The 23,610-nt window shown below is 49.2% G+C and overlaps 2 protein-coding genes across 5 annotated transcripts; one reads left to right on the top strand and one right to left on the bottom strand.

Annotated features, from left to right (window-relative positions):
• Nucleotides 1-7,347: 7,347 nt before the first annotated feature.
• Nucleotides 7,348-11,496, bottom strand: CCDC87 (coiled-coil domain containing 87). Its single transcript, XM_017667218.3, has one exon. The coding sequence runs from the start codon at nucleotides 11,494-11,496 to the stop codon at nucleotides 8,914-8,916; it is 2,583 nt and encodes an 860-aa protein (XP_017522707.3). The 3' UTR covers nucleotides 7,348-8,913.
• A 112-nt stretch (nucleotides 11,497-11,608) lies between these two features.
• CCS (copper chaperone for superoxide dismutase) lies at nucleotides 11,609-23,333 on the top strand. Of its 4 annotated transcripts, none has more exons than XM_017667220.3 (8): nucleotides 11,617-11,775; nucleotides 12,055-12,127; nucleotides 17,413-17,550; nucleotides 17,766-17,943; nucleotides 18,505-18,565; nucleotides 22,647-22,724; nucleotides 22,796-22,899; nucleotides 23,007-23,333. In XM_017667220.3, exons 1-8 carry the CDS (start codon nucleotides 11,737-11,739, stop codon nucleotides 23,152-23,154), a joined length of 819 nt encoding a protein of 272 aa, XP_017522709.3. In that variant the 5' UTR covers nucleotides 11,617-11,736; the 3' UTR covers nucleotides 23,155-23,333. The 4 variants fall into 4 exon arrangements, with proteins under 4 accessions (XP_036851548.2, XP_036851549.2, XP_017522709.3 ...); XM_017667219.3 differs by having other exon boundaries at nucleotides 17,374-17,550; XM_036995653.2 differs by lacking the exon at nucleotides 22,796-22,899 and having other exon boundaries at nucleotides 11,609-11,775; nucleotides 17,374-17,550; nucleotides 23,050-23,333.
• Nucleotides 23,334-23,610: the final 277 nt, after the last annotated feature.

Raw genomic sequence — 23,610 nt, 5'->3', positions numbered from 1 at the left:
ACCCTTAGTGGGCTCGATCTAACATTTCTTGAATGATTGAATGGAAGGATGGATGGACGGAAATTCTGGGGCCCAGTCTTGAGCCCAGACTCCTTTCCTAGAGGTGAATTTATCTCGAGGGCTGGTCCACGTCCAGGTCTTTGTGACCGAATCATTAGGCCAAGGGTTAGGGTACTGACCTCCCCCATCCCAAGGGCTCCAAAGCTTCACACATAAATTGACCCACATACTCACTGCTTTGTACTGAAGATCTCAGGCTACAGCAAAAGATCCCTGTTACACCCTAATCCCAGAATGGCCCCAACTCACCTCACCATTGCATAATTCATGAGGAGTCACCAATAACAACAGCAACGATAATTCTCAGGAATGACCTTTTAATGTAGAAAGGTCATCTCCAGGTGATCCGAGGCCTTCTGGCCTAGAGGTAGGAAAGTCTGTCATCTTAAGACTTCCCTCCATGGAACCTGCTGAAATCTCTGCCTTAACAGCCAGCAAATTGTTGTTTTTCAGGGGTTTGGTCAAATGAAGTGCAGCAATTTAAAACCTGAAACTAGACCCAAGCCTAGGCTGATACCCCCACTGGTGGGGTGGGAGGAGTGGGAGGCAAGTGTGGGAGCCTGCAAGACAAGAGTTGCAAGAAACCAGTTTGCCCAAGAAAGCCCAGTGGTCTGGTGGGAGCCAGTCACCAGCCAAGGTGTCCAAAGGTGGTGTGGGGCTGGGTGGCACATAGACCCTCCTGGGTGGGGGAGTACAGACCTAAGGGTGACGGAAGTCCAAGAGTCAGCAGCTGGCAAGCTCCCCTGCTCCGTTGGCTGGGGATTAGCACAGAGCACAGCCAGTGCCAGCCGTGGCCCAGCCTCCAGGCCGGGTTCCCTGTATGGCCAAGGTGAGCCTCATGCCAGCCTCCTCGCCCTACGAGGGGAGGTGCTGCGGCTCTGCTCCTCCCTGCCCCACTCCCTAGGCTGATTCCAAACTGCAGGCTGTGGCCTCCCTCCGCAGGGGCCAAATCTTGATCCTCAGCAAGTGTCTCCATAAACAGACTCATCTCCAAATAACACCTGAGCCAGTCCTGGGCTTCAGGGCAAGGTCTTTTGTCACTAGAGCCTAGTTCCTCTGAGCTAGCGGCCTCTGAGACAGACAGACTGAGCAAATCGGTCTATGGCGCAGCTCCCCCAAAGCCTGTGTTCTCTCCCCTGCCCTATGCCATCTATGCCAGAACCTGGAGGCTCCTGACTCGGGGTCCCTATCTCCCCAACTATAAGGCAGGGGCACTGTTGGTCCTTGGCCGGTGATTCTGAAGAGTTAAGGAGTTACTGCCTGAAACACCCCAGAGCAGGGAGTGCTGTGCAGCAGATCCTTCACAATGTTAATTGTTGTCGCTGTTGCACTCTCTTGGATCCTTCACACTTTTGTGGGTAGCCTTCCTTGAATTGTTTGCAGAGACCAAGCAGGTCAGAGCTGGAGTGGACCTGCGAGATGATCACAGCCACTCCCCCAGTTGACAGATGTAAACCAAGAGAAGGGAGTTGCCCAAGGTCCTAAAGAGCAGAACTAGAAAGAAGGTTCCGGTCACTGCCTTCAAGGCAGCTGGCTCCGTGAAAAGACTCTGAGCCCTTAGATGTAGGGGTCGTGGTGTGCACTAAATGAGAGGGTGTGGGAAACACCCTTCCGGACACAGTGACTTGTCTGGCACAGAGCAGGTGCTCATAAGGTTGGTTTTTCTTCTTTGCTTCCCTCCCAGGCTGGCATTCTAGTCTCTTAGCTGAGTTCCGGGTTAAGAGCTGACACAAATTAGGAGAGTGGAAGACAGAAAATTTTAGTTGTGGTGGGGCCATGGGGGCCTCTCAGGACAGACAATGGGCACAGGGCCCTAGTGGAAGATAAGAGGCACCAATGTCAAAAAGGGCTTTCTGGGGCCTTTTTCTCCCCTCCCTCCATGGTAGCAGACAGATGCAGGCTCTGGAGTCCAACAGTCTCTACCACTTATTTTCTTAGGTAACAGAATTATTGAGATAGAATTCACATACTATCCAAGTCACTCATTTAAAGTGAATCAATGGTTTTTAGTATATTCTCAGAGTTGTGCGACCATCACCACAATCAATTCTTAACTCCAAAATAACTCTGGCACCCATTAGCAGTCACTTCCCAACCCCCTGTCTCCACTCAGCACCCTGGCAACTGGTAATCTACCTTTTCTCTCTATGGATTTGCTTATTGTGGCTATCTCATAGAAACGGAATCACACCATATGTAGCCTTTTGTGTCTGGCTTCTTTCATTTAGCAGAATGTTTTCAAAATTCATCCATGTTGTAGTAGTGTGTGTCAGTGCTTCATGCCTTTTTGTGGCTGAATAATATTCCATTACATGGAGATACACATTATTAATAATGCTGTTAGGACCATTCATGTACAAATTTTTGTGTGGACATGTTTTCATTTCTTTTGAGTCTATCCCTAGAAGTTGGAATTGCTGGATCATGTGGTAACTCTGTTTTTAACTCTTTGAGGACCTGCCAGATCATCCTCCAAAGACTGCACCACCTTACATTCCCACCAGCAGTGTATGAGGGTTCCAACTTTTCCACATCTTTGTCAACACTTGTTATTGTCATATCATTATTATAGCCATCCTAATGTGTGTGAATTTGCACTTCTCTAATGAATAATGATGTTGAGCATCTTCTTAGTTGTTTACTGGCCATTGGCATCTCTTCTTTGGAGAAATGTTTTCTCAAATCCTTTGCCTATTTGCCGGAGTCCAGCTCTAGCTGGGGGTGGGGGGGTGGAGGGGGGCGGCAGTGAAGCCCAAAAGGATGAGACGGAGTCGGCGTATGGAGAGACAGGACACGGAGTCAGATGGAGGTGGTCTCTCGACAAAGTGTCGATGACAGCTTTATTTATACCATTTTGCAGAAGGATATGATTATTTTTTATTGTTCTGATGATTAATTAGTATAGGCAGTTGGTTAGTAAGTATAGCCAAGCTTTTTTCTTTCTTCTCCTTTCTAATCTATTCATGGTTGGTCAAGCGTTAGACAGGTCATTGTTTTTCTGGTCCTTGACCGAAACTTTTCCTATCAACATGTACTCTATTGTGTTTTACGTTTCTATGCAATGCCGTTTCTAAGTAGTGCATGTGACTTTAGGAGCGTGCAGTATGTAGCAGCGACTATGGAGTCTATCAGCTCAGGGTGAAATACAGGTCACCTAGTGCCACAGTTAGCTAGAATTCTTTCCCACAAAAATATTCTTAGAGGCTTTAATAAATTTATAGTCAATCTAAAATCATAAACTCATATTTTCACCTTATACCCCTTTATAGGGCACAGTAGGCAGCAAACTAAATTTCCCCTTCTACATTTCTATTTCTTCTGTGTGGATACCAAAATCTCCCTGACATATGCTACACAGGTCTCCATGGCTCCACTACTGCAGGGACTAAACAAGTTCTTACATGGTGAACAATGCAAGGGCACTCATATCATAGAAACTGCTTCTGTTTTAACTACAAATCTTAAACTATAAAAAATCACATCAAATATAATGTATGATTATTCATTTGACTTTTATACTTTATATGTGAATCTAATAAAATGTTAATGTAGTAGGTAAATGCAAGATACAGATAGAAAGCATGATTTAGAACAGTAAGAAGGCAGGTGTAGATGATCAGGTTTGTGCCTACAGACCAGGTCTTAATCTAAGCTGAACAAGGGCAACAAAACATCCACGGGTGTAGAAGATTTCTCTCAAAACTGGGGGGGGGGGAGTGAGGTTCTGAGCCTCACCTCTGTTGGCCCCCATTTTCTCACCTGATGGCCCCCTGCGACTGTGCCTGTCTTAGGTTGTTCCTCCCTTGAGGAATCTTACCCGTCTCTGGCTAACCAGCTATCTTACGGGGCCATACAGGGGGATGTAATGCTGGTAAGTGAGAGAGAAGTAATATTCTTTGAAAAGGTTAGTTTTTCACTTCTTTGCAGATTTATGCTCCGTGGCTTCCATGCTCAGCACTTGTTTTGAGGTATTTTTACTTCCTGGAAAATTATGGTATTTGGTAATTTCACATATAAGGCACAAATTCTAGTAAATGACTGTAATTAGGAAAGAAGAAAAGCAAAGTATAGAAGTAGCAGAGGGAAGAAAACATGAGATGATTAATTAAGTGTCAACAGGGTTATTCTATTCAACATTCTCTCATAACTCTATTTCTAGAAAACTTTCCATCACTAGTTTCACTAGCATTGTAAACAAGAGGGGCATTCTCAGTGGAAATGGGGTGGTCAATGTTTGACTAACTAACAGCAGGTTTTGGTACTTTATGCCAAGATCACCATTTGGCCCCTGCGTGTTCCATTCTTCAGGAGCGCCGTCCTGAAAAGCTCCTGGGAAACTTATGTTCTCATCCTTTCCACACTGCTCAGCAAAGGTTAGTTAACCCTTGGCAACAATGCAAGCAAAAACAAAGCCAATAGTATAGTGGAGAAAAACAAAATCAAGGTGGGTAATAGGGAGAGTCAGCTGCAAAGGCCCCTGCTTTGTGGGGGGTCTTCCTCCAGCCTGAGCTTTGCTACACAGCTTGAGTAGCATGGCTCCCAGCACCTATTTAAAAATTGGGTTGTTTTTTTTATTATTGAGTTGTAAGAGTCTTTTATATATTGGAAATACAAGTCCCATATCAGATACATAATTTGCAAACATTTTCTTCCATTCTATGCGTTGTCTTTCGCTTTTTTGATGGTATTCATGGAAACACAAATTAAAAATTTTTGCCTATTATTTATTAACTATAAGACCTTCAGCAGATCGCTCTGCTTTTCTGAGCATTTCTTCATTTGTAGAGTGAGCATCAGGATGTCTTGCAGGGACTGGATGAGCGCAAAATGAACTGAGGCACACAAAGCCAGATCACAGGGCTTGGTCAGGCTCAGACAGACCCTACTACGTTTGCTGAGCCTCTCAGGTCAGGAAGGGAGTGTCTCTGAGGCTGCAGGTCATGGGTGATCCACAGGCCTCCCCATGTCCCACATTACTTCCACTCCTGTGTTTATGGTCTCTACCCACCCGAATAGGAGCTCACTGGGGGCAGAAACATTGTTGGCTTTGCTCATTGTTATATCCTCAGTGCCTAGGACAGTGCCAGACCCATAGGGTGTGCTTATCAAATATGTGATGAATGAATAAAGAAATTAATGAATGAAAAGGACAAGAAATCCCTTCCCCAAGGTCACACAGAGAAAGAATGGGAAAGCTGGGACTTAAGACTCCCTGGCCTGGATGTAACTTCATGATGCCTCAGTCAGCTTGGGCCGCCATAACAAAATACGACAGGATGGGGGCTAAACAAGACTTTTGTTTCTCATGGTTCTGGAGGCTGGGAAGTCCAAGATCAAGGTGCCTGCAGACTTGGCGTCTGTTGGAGGCCCTCCTGGTTTCCCTTGGCTGTCTTACTGTAGCCTCACCTTTCTCCCACTGTGGCAGCCTCCACCCTGCTCTGCTTACACCCAGCCTGGCAGCATCCTAACAGGCACCTGTGGTGCAGCTAAATGTCACTTCTCTGACTAAAGCCCGTTAAAATACCATTATTTCTCTGACCTAATTCCCAAGCATTCTTCACCAGATTTGCTCCACTCCAGGCACACACCCATCTCTGGGCTTTTGCACATATGCGAGCTCCTAACCAGAATGTTCTAGGTTCCTCCCACTCCTTCCAGTTTTTGCTCCAATACTCCCCCCCCCGACCCCCTATTTTTAAATCACCACTCTTTGAACTTTCTATTGCCCTTTTTGCTTGTTTCCCCTGTGCCATTTGTCACCATCTCACACTGTGGATAAAATCCTGTGGCCAGGATTCTCACCTGGCCCTGGTTGACTTGCTCACTGCACACCTGTGGGCAATACATGGTTGTTGACTCTATATAGAGCTCCTCTGCCCAGTGCTCTTGGCGTGACATGGTGGCACGGCTGCAAGGCTGCAGGAGAGCAGAGCAGAGGCTGGAGTGGTGGCAGTGCCGAGGACAGAAGCCCAAAGGAGAGCTGTGTGGGACGGCTGTGCAGAGAGGCCCAGAGGATGGCTGTGTGGACAGAGGGGCCCAGAGGCAGAGACCGGCTTGCTGCCTGCAGACTCGTTCTGAGTGAACGGGATTTTAGTGACTGACTTGCTACCTGGAGATAAAGTTGGGTATAACCCTTTACTCAATATAAAGAGCTCCTCCACCCAGTGCTCTGGGCGCGACATGGTGGCATGACTGCAAGGCTGCAGGAGAGCAGAGCAGAGGCTGGAGTGGTGGCAGCACTGAGGACAGAGGCCCAGAGGATGGCTGTGTGGGCAGAGAGGCCCAGAGGCAGAGACCGGCTCGCTCTGAGTGAATGGGATTCTAGTGACTGACCTGCCACCTGGAAATAAAGTTGGGTATAAACGTTTCACCCCAAGAACGTTTTGCTGTCAATTTCTTTGGTTACATTGAATCCATAGTGAACTTGCCCAGGACTGAAACCCATTGGCAAGACACACACCAATGGTTTTACTTGTGTAACTGCTGTTTCCCCCACTGAAATGTGAAGGTCCTTTTTTTGCAAGACCCATCAGAGCTTTCAATATGCTAACATGTACTGCAAATCTCTGAGGGAATACAAGAATGCAGGATGCAATGTTCCCCAAAGTTATTAGACTGTGGAACCCTTTCTCCAGGACTATCACCCAGAATTAGTTTACTGTGCAACATACTTTGGGAAATGCTGCACTAAGCTCCCTATATTACTCCTCCTAAGTGTGTTTGCTTTTTAAAGGGGTTGATGCTCTAGCAGTGATTAGCAAACTACACAGGCTGGGGGCTAAATCCAGCCAGCTACCTGATTTTGCAAATAAAGTCTCACTGGAACACAGCCCTGCCCATTTACTTACATATTGTCTAAAATTGCCTCCACACAATAAAAGCAAAGTTGAGCCTTGTGTAAGAGACCACATTGCTCACAAAGTCTAAAATATCTACTACCTGGTCCTTTATAGAAAAAGCTTACCAACCCCAGCTGCAGCGTTTCTCACTTGGGCGGTTATGTGTGACTTCTGGAGAATGTAGCAGTCTGCCAGGAGAGACATGAAGCCAAAATATAAATGCCAAATATGGCATAGCTGCCTAGAGGGCCAGTTGAATTCAAAGATAAGTAATTTCAAGCATTATTTTTATATAAAAACAGAAGTGGACATACTATGGCATAGAAGGAAAATTTTGCATAAATTTAAAAAACAAAAGACTTTAAAAAACTTTCTCAGGCCTTTCACCAGCCCTGCTTCTTCCCACCCTCACCCTCTGCCATAATCCCTCCTACCTAACCAAGCTGTTTGTGTTCCTCTCATTCTAAGGGGTACTTGGGTAGAAAAGTTTGAGAAATGCTGTTTTATTGGGAACACAAAGTGGAAGTGTACATGTCAGCAAATGGTGAGAGGAGATTGGAGGCTTTCCCCGTTACCCACGGCAGGCAGTTGAGGCAGGCTGTATCTCACAGAATCAGTACACCAAGAAGACACACGTAGGCTTCCGGGCCAGACAGACCCGGGCTTGCATCCTGGCTCTGTGACCCTGAGTATGTTACTTTACCTATCTGAGCCTTTCTTTTTTTCAGCTGAAAAATGGTGATTAAAATATATAGTTCACAAGGTAGTTAGGAGGAGTCTAAGAAATCATGCAGGGGAAGTGTTCTGCACAAGGTTAAGAACTTAATGTTAGCTACTTATTAGTAGGCCTTATATTATCTAACCCGCCCGTTGGCACCTGGTCATGACCCCAAGTCATCTCTTCCTCTCGCTCCACTCCACCCGCAATGGCCACCTTGCTTTTCTTGAACATCCCAGGCAACCACCTGCCTTAGGGTTTTGGAATGGGTGTCAGTATTATTGACTCAGATGTCCACCAGGCTCGCTTCCTGATCTTGCATATCTTATCTTCCCAGTGAGACCTATCCTGATTATCTTAAGACTACATCCCGCACCCTTTATTTCCTCTTACCCTACTCGACACTTTCTTTTTTCCACAGTACTTATCACCCTCTAACATTCTGTTATTCAATATACTTAGGTACTATGTTTATGGTTTATGGTCTGTTTCCCCTAAATAGAACATTAACTCTACTCTTTGTTATGCTCAGTGATACTAGACCAAGCATCTATTACATACTGGTGCTCAATAAATATTTGCTGAGTAAGGGAATGGGAAGATACCCAAGAAACTGGTAATGGTTGTTAGGCCCAGGGAGGGGGTCCGAGGTACTGGAGGTAGGGATTGGAAGATTTACTTTTTAGTATGTACCTTTATGTTCTTTGTACCATGTACTTGTATTAACTGGTAAAAATGTAATACAGATTTTTAGCTCTACCAACAGTATCCTAGAACTGGAAGAAGTGACAATCTGGACCCAACTCCTTCATCTAACATTTGATGGTTCAGGTGCAAAGCAGTTAGGTTATTTGTCCAAGGTTACAAAGCCAGATTTAAACCCACATCTCCTAACCCCAGAACCCTAGCTTTTAACCATTATGCCACAGGGTCTCTTGATTTGGGTCTCCAATAAGCCAGTTTAATGTGGTGTGGCAGAAATGCTAAGCTGAGGTGTTGCAAAGACGATGGTGTGCCTGTGTCTGACAGTTCCCATTACAATGAACTCCAACCGATTGTTCTTTCAACATATGAAATTTGGGTTGTATTGTGCAAGGCTCAACATAAATGGGAATCCTGGGTTTGGAAATTCTTCATGATCAGAATAAAGTGTTAATCTTAGTCCCTAGGTACTTGGAAGCTAATGTTCCTGAACCCCACACTCCCAGATACTACTTCTTCCAAAGCAGTCAAGAGGACTGGATGAGCTTCTGAGTGTTTGGAAGTGCGGGAGGGGTTTCAGGGCACTTGGACTGGTCAGAGAGTAATGGGAGTATTCCCAGGGGCTATGAAAGGCTGGCTGCTGAACCTTCTGCACAGGGCTGACTGCTGGGAGGCCTTCTGGACCCGGGTCAGGTGGTGGAATCGCCGCCACTGCTGCAGCCAGTATAGCATCTCCACTTTGTCGAACTTCATTTTGTCCAGGTAGCGCCGCCCCTTGAAGGTTACTGGCTCGCCAAAGATCAACTCTATCTCCTCCAGGAGAGAAGCTAGAGAAGCCTCTACTAGACTAATCTTCCTGTGTAGATGGTTGCGGATCTTATTCTCCTCCAGGAAGCGACTCAAGCCCATGTCAGTCTTTTGGAAGAAGCGGTTGGGGTCGCAGGCTTGTCGCTCAAATGATTCCAGCCTCCCCAGCAATGTCTCCCGCAGCTGAATGGGCTTCAGGGCCTGCTCCCAGGCACTCACCAAGGCAGGCAGCTGCCTCAAACGGGCGTTGGAGCTGTACTTGATGGCCATGTCCAGCCGGTCCTTTTCCGGCACTTCAAGCATGGACCACAGCTGCTCCAGACGCTTCTGCAGGATCAGCATTTTGTGGGGTTCTCCCAGGAGGCTGATTCTCTTAGTTCCTGGCAGGTGCCCCAGCACTGTGTTCCAATCCCACTCTCCCGGCACAAAGTCTGGCTCTTCGTCTTCTAGCAAGGGAGGTGGGTGTTGAATCTTCAGGGACTCTTTCACAGGGGCTATGATCTCCAGAGGCGCCTCCTCTTCATACATTTGGTAGATGACATGGAGGAAATCTGTCTCCTGGTTGGTGAGGTACTTGAAGTAGTCATCCACAGACAGGGTGGTTTTCCATGTGTTCCATGAGGCCTTGTTTGCCCACCTCTCCCAGCCTTTGCTTGCTTGGAGTGATGTGACAGAGGACATTCTATCAGGGTTGTACTGTAAAGTGTTTTCTCTCTGAGAATAAAGTCCAGCTAGACTGGGGTTGATGATACAATACTGTTTTTCTTGACGTAGAAAGGTTGATGACAGGAAGACCGACCAGTCCTTATCAGCTGCAGGCTCAACCAAGGGTCCTTGGTCAAAAGAGAAGTGGTCAGCAGAGAGATGGCTCACCAACTCCTTATAGACCTCCCTGATGCTATTGCTGGCAAAGTGATCGATATCCATTTCCTCAATAAGTTTGGGCTCTAGTTCACCAGCCAAGTGGTTGTATAGGACTCCGGCCCCCTCAACGTGGAAGGAGTCCAAGAAGTTTCTCTCTGAGACCTGTACTGCCGCTGCCTGGACCACAAACTGATTTCTTAGCTTCAAAGTAACAGTAACTGGCTGTGGTTGAAGTGAAGGGCATTTGGGAGATTGGAGGCCCCTCTGCACAGAGGCTTCTTCCTCCTCGAGGCCCTTCAACATTCTTTGCAGCTCTTCCATGCGATGTGCTTCAGTCGGGCAGTGGGTCAGGACCCCAAGGAGTGGGGGCAGGCCTGAGTCCGGCGGTGAGAGGTGAGTCCACTCCAATTTTGTGTTCTTCACCAACTGCTTCAGGTCCTCAGTCACCATGTCCCCTGCCAGCTCTGGTTTGCTCTCTGTAACCAGGATCAGCGGGGTTAAGGGGTGACGAGGGAGCTGAGGAAGGCCTAACTCATCTGCCAATTTCCAGCCCTCCCGCAGATTGGGCATGGACTGGCCCCTCTGGAGCCAGGAGTCGAGGGGCAAATGGGAGGTGGGGGGAGCCCGGCTGGTGGGAGGCACAGAGTGTCTGGGCAGCGGCACAGTATGTGAGGAATTCAAGTCACTTGTTCTCTTCTGTTGCATGGAGGACAGCCAGAGGAGAGGCTTTTTCCTCTTCAGCTGGGGGATGGACTTCAGTTCCTTCACTGGATCCAGTTCAGGCTCATTGAGAAACTCTCGCGGGCGGCTTAGCTGAATGAGGTAGTTGAGGTTAAGGCTGGAGCATGGCACTTGCGCGAAGTCGGTGGTGTGAGACCGCGGGAGAGGGCCGATCCTGAAAGGCCCCGTGGGGCCTGCCGGGCATAGCTTGCGCATGCCGCCTTTGCCCTGCTCTACCTTCAGCAGGACGAGGAAGTCGGCGAGCAGGCAGCGGTAGACCTCGGGACTGGTGAGGAGGGCTGTGCAGTCCCTGGCGAGGCCGGCGGCCAAGCGGGTGAGCGTGGCTGATTCGGTGAAGACACCTGCGGGGGTCGACATGGTCTTCAGCAGGTGCAGGTAGCGCAAGAAGAGCTGCTCGCTGCTGAGCAGCACGTGAAGCTGGAGCCGCTTCCGCAGCCTCTGGTTGTTCAAGTGGCTCAGGCTAGGTTCGCTGGGAGGCTCCTGCCAGCTGCACTTCAACTCGTCCAGGATGACCTCGGTGAAACGGAGTCGGCCCTCGGCAGGCACCCGCACCTCCAGTCCGCTGCTGGCCAGCCGCCTGGCCACCTGGCGGCACAGCGACGCCACCGTCAGCCGCGACACTGGCAGAGGCAGCAGCGCCGGGACCTCCTGCGGGAGGCGCTTCTGAGGCTCTGGACGCGTCTCCTTGCGAGGGAAGAGCGACAGCGGACGCAGCAAGCGGTGGTAAAACCGCTGGAGTTCAGGCTCCGGGTTATAGGGCTCCATCTCGGTGCTGGTGGTGCCAGCCGCTGGGACAGCAGAGCAGTTACTACGGCAACCAGGGGCCGGCGGCCCGAGTGCGCCTGCGCGGCCGGGGTCGTCCCCGGTTGGACGCAGGGGAGGGGCCTTTCGTGCGCGCGCACCAAGGGGCGGACGAGGAGTGGCTTCCGAGGCTCTGCAGCCCCGCGGCTCTACTCAGGGTTTGCGCGTAGCTGTTCAGGTCATTCGCGGGTGACCGGGTTCAGGATGGCCTCGGACTCGGGGAACCGCGGGACCACCTGCACGGTGAGGGTCGCAGCCTGGCGGGGCAGAGAGCCTCGGCTTCTAGGGTGAACGTCAACTCGGGAATGGGGGTCAGAGCGGGCGCCTGGGGCGGGGCCTAGGGCTCCGGGGTGAAACTGGGTGCGAGTGTGGCTGGGCCCTTGGCGTTGATGTTGTGGGGGCTGGTGTTGGAATAAGCCTGAGTGATAATGAAGGCGCTTATGGAGGGGTCACGTGGGGCGTTTCTCTAGGTCCTTGGGAAGGTCCCCAACTCTCACTGGCGCGTCCCTGTCGCCCTTGCAGCTGGAGTTTGTGGTGCAGATGACCTGTCAGAACTGCGTGGACGCGGTGCACAAGTCCCTGCAAGGGGTGGCAGGTAAGAGGCAGATCAACTCCTGCAGACAGTCCGGACGCCTCTGGGAGGGACTGGCAAGTGTCTTAGATCAACCCTACTCCCATTTTACAGGTGCAGAAATCGAGACCCGGAGATAGGAAGGAATGTTCTGAGTCACACAGAGACCCAGAGGCAGAGTCTAGAATACAGGCCTCAAGCCAGCCCTGCTAGAGTCTCTACTGGCTCTGTCTTAAACCTCTGGTGCCCTGAGGAGCAAGGCTGAGCACAGTCCCACCTACAGAGGGAGTTCCCTGGAAAACAGTCATTTCGTGATTGGGAAACAGCATAATCTTGAGAAAGCAAACAGCAGCCCTGGCCAGGTTCCATCCTAGGTGACTGGTTCTTAAAAGCCAGATAACTAGTCTGGAGGTGCCCTAACACAATTGGAAAGGTCTGAGAAGGCAGAGCCACCAGCACGGCACTGGGAACTGCCTTCCTTTGATTCTGGTAAATGTTCATCCAGTCTTTGGGGCCTTTTAAGGAGAAAGGTTCTCAGGCACAGCCCATGCCCTCTGCACACAAGCATTACTTGTAAAGAGCAGTTCTGAGAGGAGATGAGATGCATTCTGAAGCTGGCACCAGTGATGGCACTTGGCCCTGTATTGGGCAGGGGGATATGCTCTAGAGTCAGACTGTTAGGGTTGGCAAATCCCCTTTGTGCCACAGAATGGCACTGAGACTTCATGTATGTTACTTCAGATGCCTCTGTTTCTTCAGTGTTTAGTGGACATGATAATAGAAGCTTCTCCAGAGTGTTGTGGTAAGGAGTAAGTTAGTACATATAAGGCACTTAGTACATATAAAGCACTTTAGAAAAGTCTTTGGCATGTAGTAAGAAACCACTAAATCCTACAAGTCATGAGAGGAAGAGGTTGCAGGCCGAAATATGGTTGGGCAGAGGCATGAGGGGACACACTATGTGTTTTGGGATGGCGGATAAGGGTCTGAGACGATTGAGCCATTACACAGAGAGTGGCGTGTTTTGACCAAGCAAAGCCTTCTAAGAATGTCCATCTTTGTACTTCCTGTAAAACTTGTTGGGTGAGCAGACAGCTGGACTTTCTGTTGCACACAGGGCAGTTTCTAGCCCTCAGCAGGTTTCTTATGCAACAGAAAAAGACTTCTAGTTGACATTTTCTGGTCTGGGTAACTCGAATCAACTTGGCTTTCTCATGAGCTGGGCAGGGACGTTGTAGTTTTCCAGAACGCAGAGAGAGTGATTGATTTGCCCTCTCCAGGGGACCTGGGATTTGGGGAAGATGGTTCTGTTCTCCTCCCACGGATAAATGGGAGGGGCTCCTGGCCCAAGGTTAACTTCTTTAAACCCTTATCACACACCCCAGATCCCTGAGGCCTTAACTTTCCTCCCTCACTGGGCTTTGAGCTAAACAAGGGCTGTCCTGGTCATACTCCACAGCAGCTGAGCAGAACTGCTGCTCAGCTGGGGAGCCAGTGTTCCTCCTGGTTCAGATTCAGGTCCAGAGTTCAGGAAGTATGTAGTTATAAGGAGCTCCTCACTGGGGCCCTCCCACTTCAGGAGCAGAGAATCAGCTCCTCTTAGGAGATCCCAGAGCAGGAAGCTAGCTGCACTGATGCCAATCCTTCAGGAAGTCTTACTGGCTGTATGTCTAATACATACTCAAAATTCAGCTTCAATTTTCCATACTTTGGCCCACAAACCCATTCATGCCACCTCACCTCTCCTTGACCCATACAATAACCTCATCTTTTGGTTCCTTTTATTGTCCCCTTTAATAGCTTTTCCTTATGCAAAAGCTGGAGTGATTTTTAAAATTATTCCTCAGATGGTGTCCCTGCCCTGCTTAAAAATCCTCTAGAAGTCATGTTTAAGGGCTTTCCATGAGCCAGGCACTGTTCTAAGTTCTGTGTGTAACTTACTTAGACCTTCAATGATTCTCTGAAGGAGATGGTAATATTCGTTCTGCGTGGAGATGAAGTAACTGAATAGAAACTTAACAGAGAGGTTGAGTAACTTGTCTAAGGCCACAGAGCTAGTATGTAGCATACTCAGGATATCTACTCCAGAGCTCACACTTTCAACCACCGTACACTGTGGTCTTTCCCAATGGCTTCCCATTGCATTGACATTAAAATCCAGATTGTTTCCTGTTGGGCTTCGCTTGATTGGTTTCCACTTACAACTTCCTATCTTAATATTCTCTTTACTCCCAGCTCCAGCCACCTTGACCGCCTTTCTCTTCTTAGAACTTCGATACTATTCCTGCCTCAGTCTTTGCTCATGCTGTTCCTTTACTGGAATGCTCTTCCCTTACTGCAGGCACACGTTTGCTTAAAGGCTCAGAGATCTTCCTCAGCCAGCCTAAGTGGCTCACCCCCTGTTGTTCCCTAACGCTGATTTCATTGATCACGCCTTTTACTCTCATCTGTGCATGTTTCATATCCATATCCTGACACTGGGGCACATGCAACTTCGTGGGGTAGAGACATCACCTGACTTGTTCCCTAATGTATCCCCACTGCCTGGAACGTGGCATGTGGTAGGTGCTTAGTGTACATTTGTTCAGTGAGTGAATAGGTGAGGGAAGGAACAAAACCTCTTGCATTGTGTGCTTACCTGAGCCCTGGGAGCCTTAGAAAACTAACCCTGCTTCCTGTGGGGCAGGGGACCACGCATCAGCTTGGATTGGATAGGCTGCCTTCTGAGCTTTATGATCTCAAGCCAGTTGTGTCGCCTCTAACTTAATTTCCTCACCTGCCAGATGAGGACGGAATCACCACTGTGATGTGTGTAAAGCTCTTGGCATATCCTGAAAGCTCAGGCTTCAAGAGTTCTCCGCTGTCCTCCTGACACCCCCTTGTAGCCACTGCATCCAGAGGTATCTCCAGGGTGGACCTGGAGCTCGGAGACTTCATAGGCTGCTGGGTGGCCCAGGATGAGCTGTTGTGTGATGTGAGGGCCAGTTTGAAAATTTGGAGGGGTTTCATCTCACAGAATTGCCCTGTACTTGCAGGGGAGGATGCATGTGTCTGTCTGATCTCTTGAAAATCCTGTCCCTCCCCTAGTAGTGTCACTGATGCCCCAGGGGACCTCAAGAAGCAAGCCAATGAGACCTTTGTAACCAAACACAGGCTCAGATTCCTGTCTGTCAGGTGGTACCGCCTCCCAGTAGCATTTCCCAGTTTTGCCTCCTTTGAGCTGGAAGGAATCTGAGCATACATTTGTTGAAAGAACACGGAGTGGGGAATCCAAGGATGAAGGGCATGCCAAGAGTTAGTATAGCCTTAAGCTCATGGAGCAGTAGCTCAGCGTGGAGTGAAATGCCTTATTTATGCCTCCTAACCTGTGCCTTCCAGACTGTTTCCCCGCAGAGCAACAAACCCTAAGATCAAAGCAGAATGGCATAAGCCCTGCGGGTGAGAGCAGCATTATAGTCCCCAACCCAGCCCCATGCTGAGGATTCTCAAGTTCTCTTAAAAGGCCTGGGAGCCCCACATATGTGAATGAAAGAGAGGCCCCTTTTCTTCCTCCTTTGGGATGGCTCCATGGCCCTCAAAGCTGAGTGTGTTACAGTTAGCCTGCAGGCTGTGTACACACCAGGTGGCTTCAGGAATTTGGAGGGTGATTGAGATACTCTGACTTTTGAACCTGACCCTTACCGACCACATGACTCCTGCCCTCACAGAGGATTGTAATCAGTGCAGTGTGTTACACAAGGGAAGCAGGAGCTACCCCACGAGGACAGACGAGGAGGACCCTTCCCTGCCTGGTGGGTGGGGGCTGCTTCTCAGGGCGAGCAGAGTATCTGGGTTAAGTGCTCGGGCTGGAGCTAGGCTGCCTGGGATCGGTTCCAGTTCCACAAAGTACTATGGTGTGACTTTGAGCAAAGTTCTTACTTTCTCCGTGCCTCAGTTTTCTCATCTGTGATACAGGAATAACCGTACCTGCCTCAGAGTTACCTGAGTATCGAGTGAGTTAACGCAGGCAATGGACAAGAAAGCTCACAGTGCGTGTTTGGTAAATGTGAGCTCTCATGGTGATGGTGACAGCATCTCCTTTTCATGTGTGTAACGGCATGACTGAGATATAATTCATATGTCATAAAATTTACCCATTTAAAGTATACGGTCCAGTGATTTTTAGTATCTTTAGAGTTGTGCAACCATCACCACGGCCAATGTTATGCTTCATCACCCATGAAGAAATTGCACCCTTTAGCTGTGATCCTCCTGCTCGCCGCCCGCCGCTGTCTACTCTCTGTCTATAGATTTCCCTATTCTGGACCTGGCATCCATAATGGCATTTTGTGACTGGTTTTCATGTAACATAATATTTTCTGTTGTAGCATGTATCAGTTCTTCATTCCTTTTTTTGTTGTTGTTATTTTGTTATCATTAATCTACAATTACATGCAGAACATTATGTTTACTAGGCTCCCTCCTTCACCAAGTCCCCCCCACAATCCCCATTACAGTCACTGTCATCAGCGTAGTAAGATGCTGTAGACTCACTACTTGTCTTCTCTGTGTTGCACAGCCCTCCCTGTGCCCCCCACGTTATACATGCTAATCGTAAGGCCCCCTTTCTTTTTCCCCGCCCTTATCCCTCCCTTCCCACCCCTCCTCCCCAGTCCCTTTCCCTTTGGTAACTGTTAGTCCATTCTTGGGTTCTGTGATTCTGCTGCTGTTTCTTCCTTCAGTTTTTCTTTGTTCTTATACTCCACAGATGAGTGAAATCATTTGGTACTTGTCTTTCTCCACCTGACTTATTTCACTGAGCATAATACCCTCTAGCTCCATCCATGTTGTTGCAAATGGTAGGATTTGTTTTCTTCTTATGGCTGAATAATATTCCACTGTGTATATGTACCACATCTTCCTTTTTATGGCTAAATAATATTTCATGGCATGGGTACACATTTTGTTTACAGACTTAACCAGTTGATGGGCATTTGGGTTGTTTTCACCTTTCAGCTATCACGGGTAATGAGCTATTGATTTCCCGCTTTTATAAAAACATTTAAAAAATAATTTTGTCTAAAGTTATAAATAATGCCTGGCACATAATAAGGACTTAACAATAATCTGGGGGCAAGGTGGTATTAATCCCCACTTTATTTATAAAGAAACAGACTCGAAGAGTTGAGGGCCTTAAACAGCTGGAAGGCAGCTTCTGAGCTTGCCTCCAGCCATGGGAAGGTTGGTGAAGATGAGGAATCACTGTCTCTTCCTTTCTTCCCTGCTCCCAGAACAGGGGTACCTGCCCTCTGCCCCTTCTCTCCTCCCAGGTGTCCAGAGTGTGGAGGTGCAGCTGGAGAACCAGATGGTCCTGGTGGAGACCACCCTCCCCAGCCAGGACGTGCAGGCCCTTTTAGAAAGCACAGGGCGGCAGGCGGTGCTCAAGGGCATGGGCAGTGGCCTGTTGGGTGAGTAATCATTATGGCCCTGGCCTTAGCCTCTCTGGGAGGGGGTGGTCTGGGGCTGGTGCAAATCTAACCATAGGAACTTGGCAGCTTTGGGCTGGAGTGGCTTTGGGGGAGATGCAAAAGTCTGTGGGGTTCTCTCCATACTCTTCCCCAGCAGATGAAGGGGTGGATCTGGGTGAGGTGGTTAGCCAGCATGGGTGTCTGATACCTTGCAGGGAATCTGGGGGCAGCAGTGGCCATTCTGGAGGGGCCTGGTGCTGTGCAAGGGGTGGTGCGCTTCCTACAGCTGACCCCTGAGCGCTGCCTCATTGAGGGGACCATTGACGGCCTGGAGCCTGGGCCACACGGGCTCCATGTCCATCAGTTTGGGGACCTGACAAAGAACTGCAGCAGGTAAGTTGTCTGTAGCCTCCGTTGTAGCATCCTCATCCCCCAGTAGTGCACCCACTGTGTGCAGGGGGCTGTGTTCAGCCCTTTACACACACTTGGTCTTCATAAACGTCCTGTGAGGCATGTACACACAGGCCCTGTCTACAGATGAGGATGCTGAGGCTCAGAGGTTAAATGACTTGTCAAAGGCCCCAGAGCAGATAAATGGTAGAGTGGGAGCCTGAACCCAAATCTGACATTGACGCTCTTCATCCAGCCTCCTTAATGCCTCTGATATGGAAGGTGGCTCCTTGGCATGGGATGGGCAGGTCCCTGTGTCAGGGTTTGTCATGCTGTGAGGCACTAAGTTTTATGCACCTGTGTCTCTCCTGGAGGCTTACTGAGTGACAGACCTACATCTGATTCTTCCTAGTGCCCTCAATCCAAAGCCTGGCACAGAGTGGGCTTGCTTGTTGAATGAATGAGTGAGTGAATGAATGGAGTTAAAAGAGTTAAAGTAAGTGGAGGCATCACCTGGTCTGGGAGCTGCTGTGTCACTACCCACCTGCTCCCTTTTCTTCTTAGCTGTGGGGACCACTTTAACCCTGACGGAACATCTCACGGGGGCCCCCAGGACTCTGACCGGGTAAGTGTCTATCTGGGCGGGGCTTAGACTGGAGAGAACCCAAGGCCCCAGAGGCAGGGCAGGAAGCTCTTGGAATCACATGAATCACATGTGATTCCTTTTCAGTAGGGTCTTTTCCCCTTCTTTTATTTTATTCAGCTTAGAAACATTTTTTGACACTTTCTGCGGCCTGTTAAGAGCTCACAGCCTGGTGAAGCCGCTGAGAACTCTGGTTACTGTGCAGTGAGGTAATCCTTGTAGGAGCCTGCAGCAGGCCCTTGGGGATCAGAACAAGCACCTGACCCAGCCCGAGGGGCATGGGTGGTGGGACAAAGCTTCCTGGAGAAGCTGAAGATGTGGAATTGAAGATTTTTATCTAAACTGAAAAGGCTGTGACTTTTGCTGCAACTCCTCATGCAGCAACTCCTGGTCCTGGAGTTTCATTTTTCACCAGAGAATTGTTTCTTCCTTGGTCATGAGTCACATGCTGCCTTACTGACTTCTGCTTTATCTGAGTACTACTTGTTCTGTTAGTTACTTGGTATTTTGATTTGAATTGACTCATTTTTTTTCCTTAGGTAAATTTAGCTATTTTTAAGGTTTCAATCTATCACAGAAGGTTTCAAACATATTCCAACATAGAAAAACTAATGTCTCGAACCCCCACATCTGACCACCCAGCCCCAACATGGCCAGTCCTATTTCATCTACAACCCCAGACATTCTCCAGCATTATTTTCAGCAAATCAACACATCATTTCATGGAATCGAGGCAGATTTATTTTTAACAAGAAACTTGATATTGCCACAGAGAATAGAAAACTAGGACGTCTAGTCAAAAGAGCAGAATCATTATAAAAATAAATCAATAAAAGCCCAAAAAAGTGTTCTTTTGTTTAGAGTCTGGCCTGCAAGGTCTGGGGAACTGAGGCCTGCTTTATCTTTGTTAACGAGGATGTTAGCAAATGTTTAAAGAGATGAAAACCCATTAACACCTGAAGCTTTGTCCTGCCTGTTATCCAGGAGAATTGCTTTTTCTCCTAGCGATTTAGTTTTCTAATGCCCTGTTGACGCACACCTAATACCATCTCCTCTTCCAGTGGTGTGTGTTCCCTGCACTTGGAGGGCAGGCTCTGGGTCCTGGTCCTGGGAACTGGTGACTCCTCTTTATACTTTCCCAGAACTCACAGGCTTCCTTGATTTTTTTTTATTTAAAGTATCATTGATATACAATCTTATGATTGTATATCACATTATAAACCACAACACAGTGGTTTTGAAGGAACAAAATAGCAGCAGACTCACAAACTCCGAGAAGGGGCTAGTGGTTACTGAAGGGGAGGGTTTAGGGAGGGAGAAGGGGGTTAAGGGGCACTATAATTAACACTCACAGTATAGGTAGGTCACAGGGAAGACAGTACAGCACGGAGAAGACAAGTAATGACTCTATAGCATCTTACTAAGCTGATGAGACAGTGAGTGCAATGGGGTGGGGCGAGGGTGTGGGGGTGAGGACTTGATAATATGGGTGAATGTTGAAACCACAATGTTACTCATGTGAAACCTTAATAAGATTGTATTTCAATGATACTTTATTTTAAAAAATGCAAAGAAAAAAACAACAACACAGTGGTTTCAACATTCACCCATATTGTCAAATCCTCACCCCCTCTATTACAGTCACTGTCAGCCTAGTAAGATGTTAGAGCCATCATGAATTATAGTCAGGCTTCCTTGATTTTTATTTTCCATATTGATGAAAATTTGCAGCCTTACACCACAAAACAAAACCATAGCATGTGTTTCTTAATTCATTCAACTGATTTTTTGGACTTGTGACAGCTCTATCACATTTCCAGTGGTCAGAAGTCCTACTCCTCTCCCCTCCCACCCTGGGAAGCTGGAGAAGCATTTCAGTCGAGTCCATCATGCAGTGCCTTGCTTGTGCTTAGCATATCAGTTATCTATTGCTGCAAATGAAATTGCTCCAAACTTTGGGGTTTAAAACATCAAGCGTTTGTCAGCTTGGTTTCTCTGGAGCAGGAATCTGGGTGGAGCTTCTCTGGGGGCTCTGGCCCAGGGTCTCTCCCAGGGGGCAGTCAGGGTGTTGGCTGGGGCTGCAGCCATTCAGGACGGCAAGCCTCACGTCCTGCCTGGATATTGGCCAGAGACCTCAGTCCTTTGCCATGTGTGCCTATCCCTCAGACTGCTCACATCGCAGCAGCTAATCTTCAGAGTGAGTGACGGTATCCGAAACTGAAGCCTATCTTCTTGAAATCTAATCTTGGAAGTGACACTAACTAGATCTGGGCTGCACTCGGAGTGGGGGGAGCACACAGGATGTAAACATGGGGCATGGGGGTGGGCAGGGGTGCACCTCTGAGGCTGTCATCCTCACTGAGCCCAGAGGGTGCTGAGCAGGAATTAAGTAGGTGAAGAGTGTGAGAGTAGGAATGTCAGGGTCAGCAGAGAAAACTCCCTGGGCAAAGCCTCTGAGGCATGAACCAGTGGGGAGCGCCAGTTGCTGGCAGCCCTGTGCCTCCTAGGAAGGGTGAGAGACCACCTGAGACCTGTGCCGTGGCGTAGGTCCCTCTCAGGGCAGGAAAGCAGAAGGGGCTGGAGCCTGTTGCTCCAGGGTCCCTAAGCCCTTGATATAGGCGGAGGAAGATGGGCAAGAGCTGGGTGGCAAGGCCGCCATGATGACTGGCAAGTTCCTCTGGGATTTCTGCATCTGGTTATGCCCAGTTGGAAATGAATTAATTGTGGGAATTTACATCCAAGCCAGGTTGTCCCTTTGCAGGTCCCCTAACTGGTCTCTAAGCTTCCTTCCCCTGCTCCCCATCCCCTGCCCATCATTCCTCTTCATCCACTGTGCTAGAGAGATTGCTCCCAAAGCATAGAGTAACGATGCTGTACACCTGCCTGAAACCCTTCTTGGCTCCCCAGTGCCTGAGCATAGAGGCCCTGCCCAGCTGCGTAGTGTGACATTCAAGGCCCCACACCCAAGGGCAGGGGAGGGAGAGGAGGAAGGCTTCCTCTCCTGACCCCTGCTGCTGCTCAATCCCTCAGCCCAGTACAGAAAGTCCTACTCAGGGCTTGGTGTCACCTCCCCTTCTTTGATCTTTTTACCATAAAGGCCTCCAACATAGGATGTAACAAAAAGTGCCAGGTATAAGCAGCAGATGTTTCTTTGGAAAATAAGATAAAGCAGAATGGTGCTTCTTGCTGCTTGTCGGCCCTGTCACACAGCGACATGCTTTGTGACTATGCTCCTCCTCTGCAAGGCCATGGGCACCAGCCCACATTGGCACAGGTGCTCGTTTCTGCCCAAAGATTCAGGTTGGGGACAACTTGCATAGACACGGGTGTTTGTGACTCACCAGTAAGGTCCTGTTATCAGAAAACATGCTCACTGTGTACTAATCCTGTGTTTCCTAATCACCAGTCTATTCCCCACTGTGCCATGAGCCCCTTGAGGTGGTGACTGCATATGCAGCCCCCATGTCTGGCAGAGTGTGTCTGATGTAAGAGGTGCTCAGTAGATGCGTTACATTTTTTATTACCTTCAAAGGGAGAAGGTAATAAAAGGTAATAAAAAGCTTCTGGGGCAGGTCAGGCCCTTTGCCCCTTGTGTTTCTTCTCTCTGTTCCTGGAGGCTGGGAGTCAGGGAATCAATGGTGGCTGAAGCTTGTGGTCAGGAAGCCATGCCTGGCCAACTTAGCCCAGGGGAGTTGCAGATTGCCAAGCACTCAGAGTCAACTGGAGGCTGGAGAACCCGGCTTGGAAAGAAACAAGAACCGGGCTAGCTTCTGCACTGGAATGCAGGGCTGGGCAGCAGCCTTGTAGGAGAAATCGTCTGATCCACTAGACATGACTTCCTAAGAAGGGGTTGGGTCACTGGCTTTTTTCAGCAAGCTGTCATTCTGCCCAGGGTTTCAGTTCTGGGGAGAAGTGTCCAGTTGCCTTCCTTGAGTCCTGGGCTGTCCCATCATCCTCCTAGACTATACCCACAGGAGCACATTGGTACTCTTGGAAAGGGGAGTCAGATACTGGGGAGCCAGAAGCTAGCAGCTGTGCCCTGTGGGCCTGGCTCTCATTGTAGCACCGTGGAGACCTGGGGAACGTCCATGCTGATGCAGACGGCCGAGCCATCTTCAGGATAGAGGATGAGCAGCTGAAGGTAAGGAGGAAGAGAAGGTGGGGACCTTTCCTGACAGGTCTGCTGTCTGAGGCCGCTGTCTCCCCTGAAAGGTGTGGGATGTGATTGGCCGAAGCCTGGTCATTGATGAGGGAGAAGATGACCTGGGCCGGGGCAACCATCCCTTGTCCAAGATCACGGGGAACTCTGGGGTGAGGTGAGTGATGCCATTGCCAGCAGGAGGCTGTGCTCTGCCAGTGGTGCCTGCGGAACCTTGGAGGGGCCCAGGCAGGTGCCTCCTCATGACCATGTGTTCTTCTGCAGGTTGGCTTGTGGCATCATCGCACGCTCCGCTGGCCTTTTCCAGAACCCCAAGCAGATCTGCTCCTGTGATGGCCTCACCATCTGGGAGGAGAGAGGCCGGCCCATTGCTGGCGAGGGACGAAAGGCCCAGACCCCCGCCCACCTCTGAGCCTGGCCTTAGCCTCGGGTCTGTTACTGTGCTCTCAGCTGAGCACTGTCCACTCCCAGAGGGAAGGAAGGGGACCCTGCTCACCCAGCCCTAGAAGAGCTGCTGTGCAGGGGATGTAGTGGGTGCAGAGGTGGCTGTGATGCTTTCTTGGAGAATTAAAGTTTTATTTTCATATGGAACTTTGTGCTTTGTCTGAGTCCCCATGTGAACACAGTTCCTCTCCCTCTGCCCTTCCTGTGAGGGACACCTCTTGGCTTTAAAGTCAGACAAAACTGGATTCAAATCCACACTCCTCCTGAGGGCCAGGGTGCTTGGGGTCACAGTGAAGGTCCAGAGCAGTCATGTTTCTGTTGGTGGCCTGTCCCCCTTCCCTCTCTATGGCTGACTGGAACCTGCCCCATGCAGGGCCTTGCTTTCCCCCAGAAATCTGAGCAGACCCAGCTTTAGTTTCTTCCT

Source organism: Manis javanica, chromosome 11, assembly GCF_040802235.1.
Source record: "Manis javanica isolate MJ-LG chromosome 11, MJ_LKY, whole genome shotgun sequence".
NCBI classification, from domain to species: Eukaryota; Metazoa; Chordata; class Mammalia; order Pholidota; family Manidae; genus Manis; species Manis javanica.
Note: the sequence above shows the minus strand (reverse complement) of the source record. Positions and strands in the feature narration are given on the sequence as shown.

Coding starts and splice junctions, on each gene's coding strand:
- CCDC87 (XM_017667218.3), bottom strand. CDS start 11,496: ATGGAGCCCTATAACCCGGAGCCTGAACTCCAGCGGTTTTACCACCGC.
- CCS (XM_017667219.3), top strand. CDS start 11,737: ATGGCCTCGGACTCGGGGAACCGCGGGACCACCTGCACG. Junction 11,776..12,054: donor ACCGCGGGACCACCTGCACG/GTGAGGGTCGCA, acceptor TCGCCCTTGCAG/CTGGAGTTTGTGGTGCAGAT. Junction 12,128..17,373: donor GTCCCTGCAAGGGGTGGCAG/GTAAGAGGCAGA, acceptor CCCTGCTCCCAG/AACAGGGGTACCTGCCCTCT.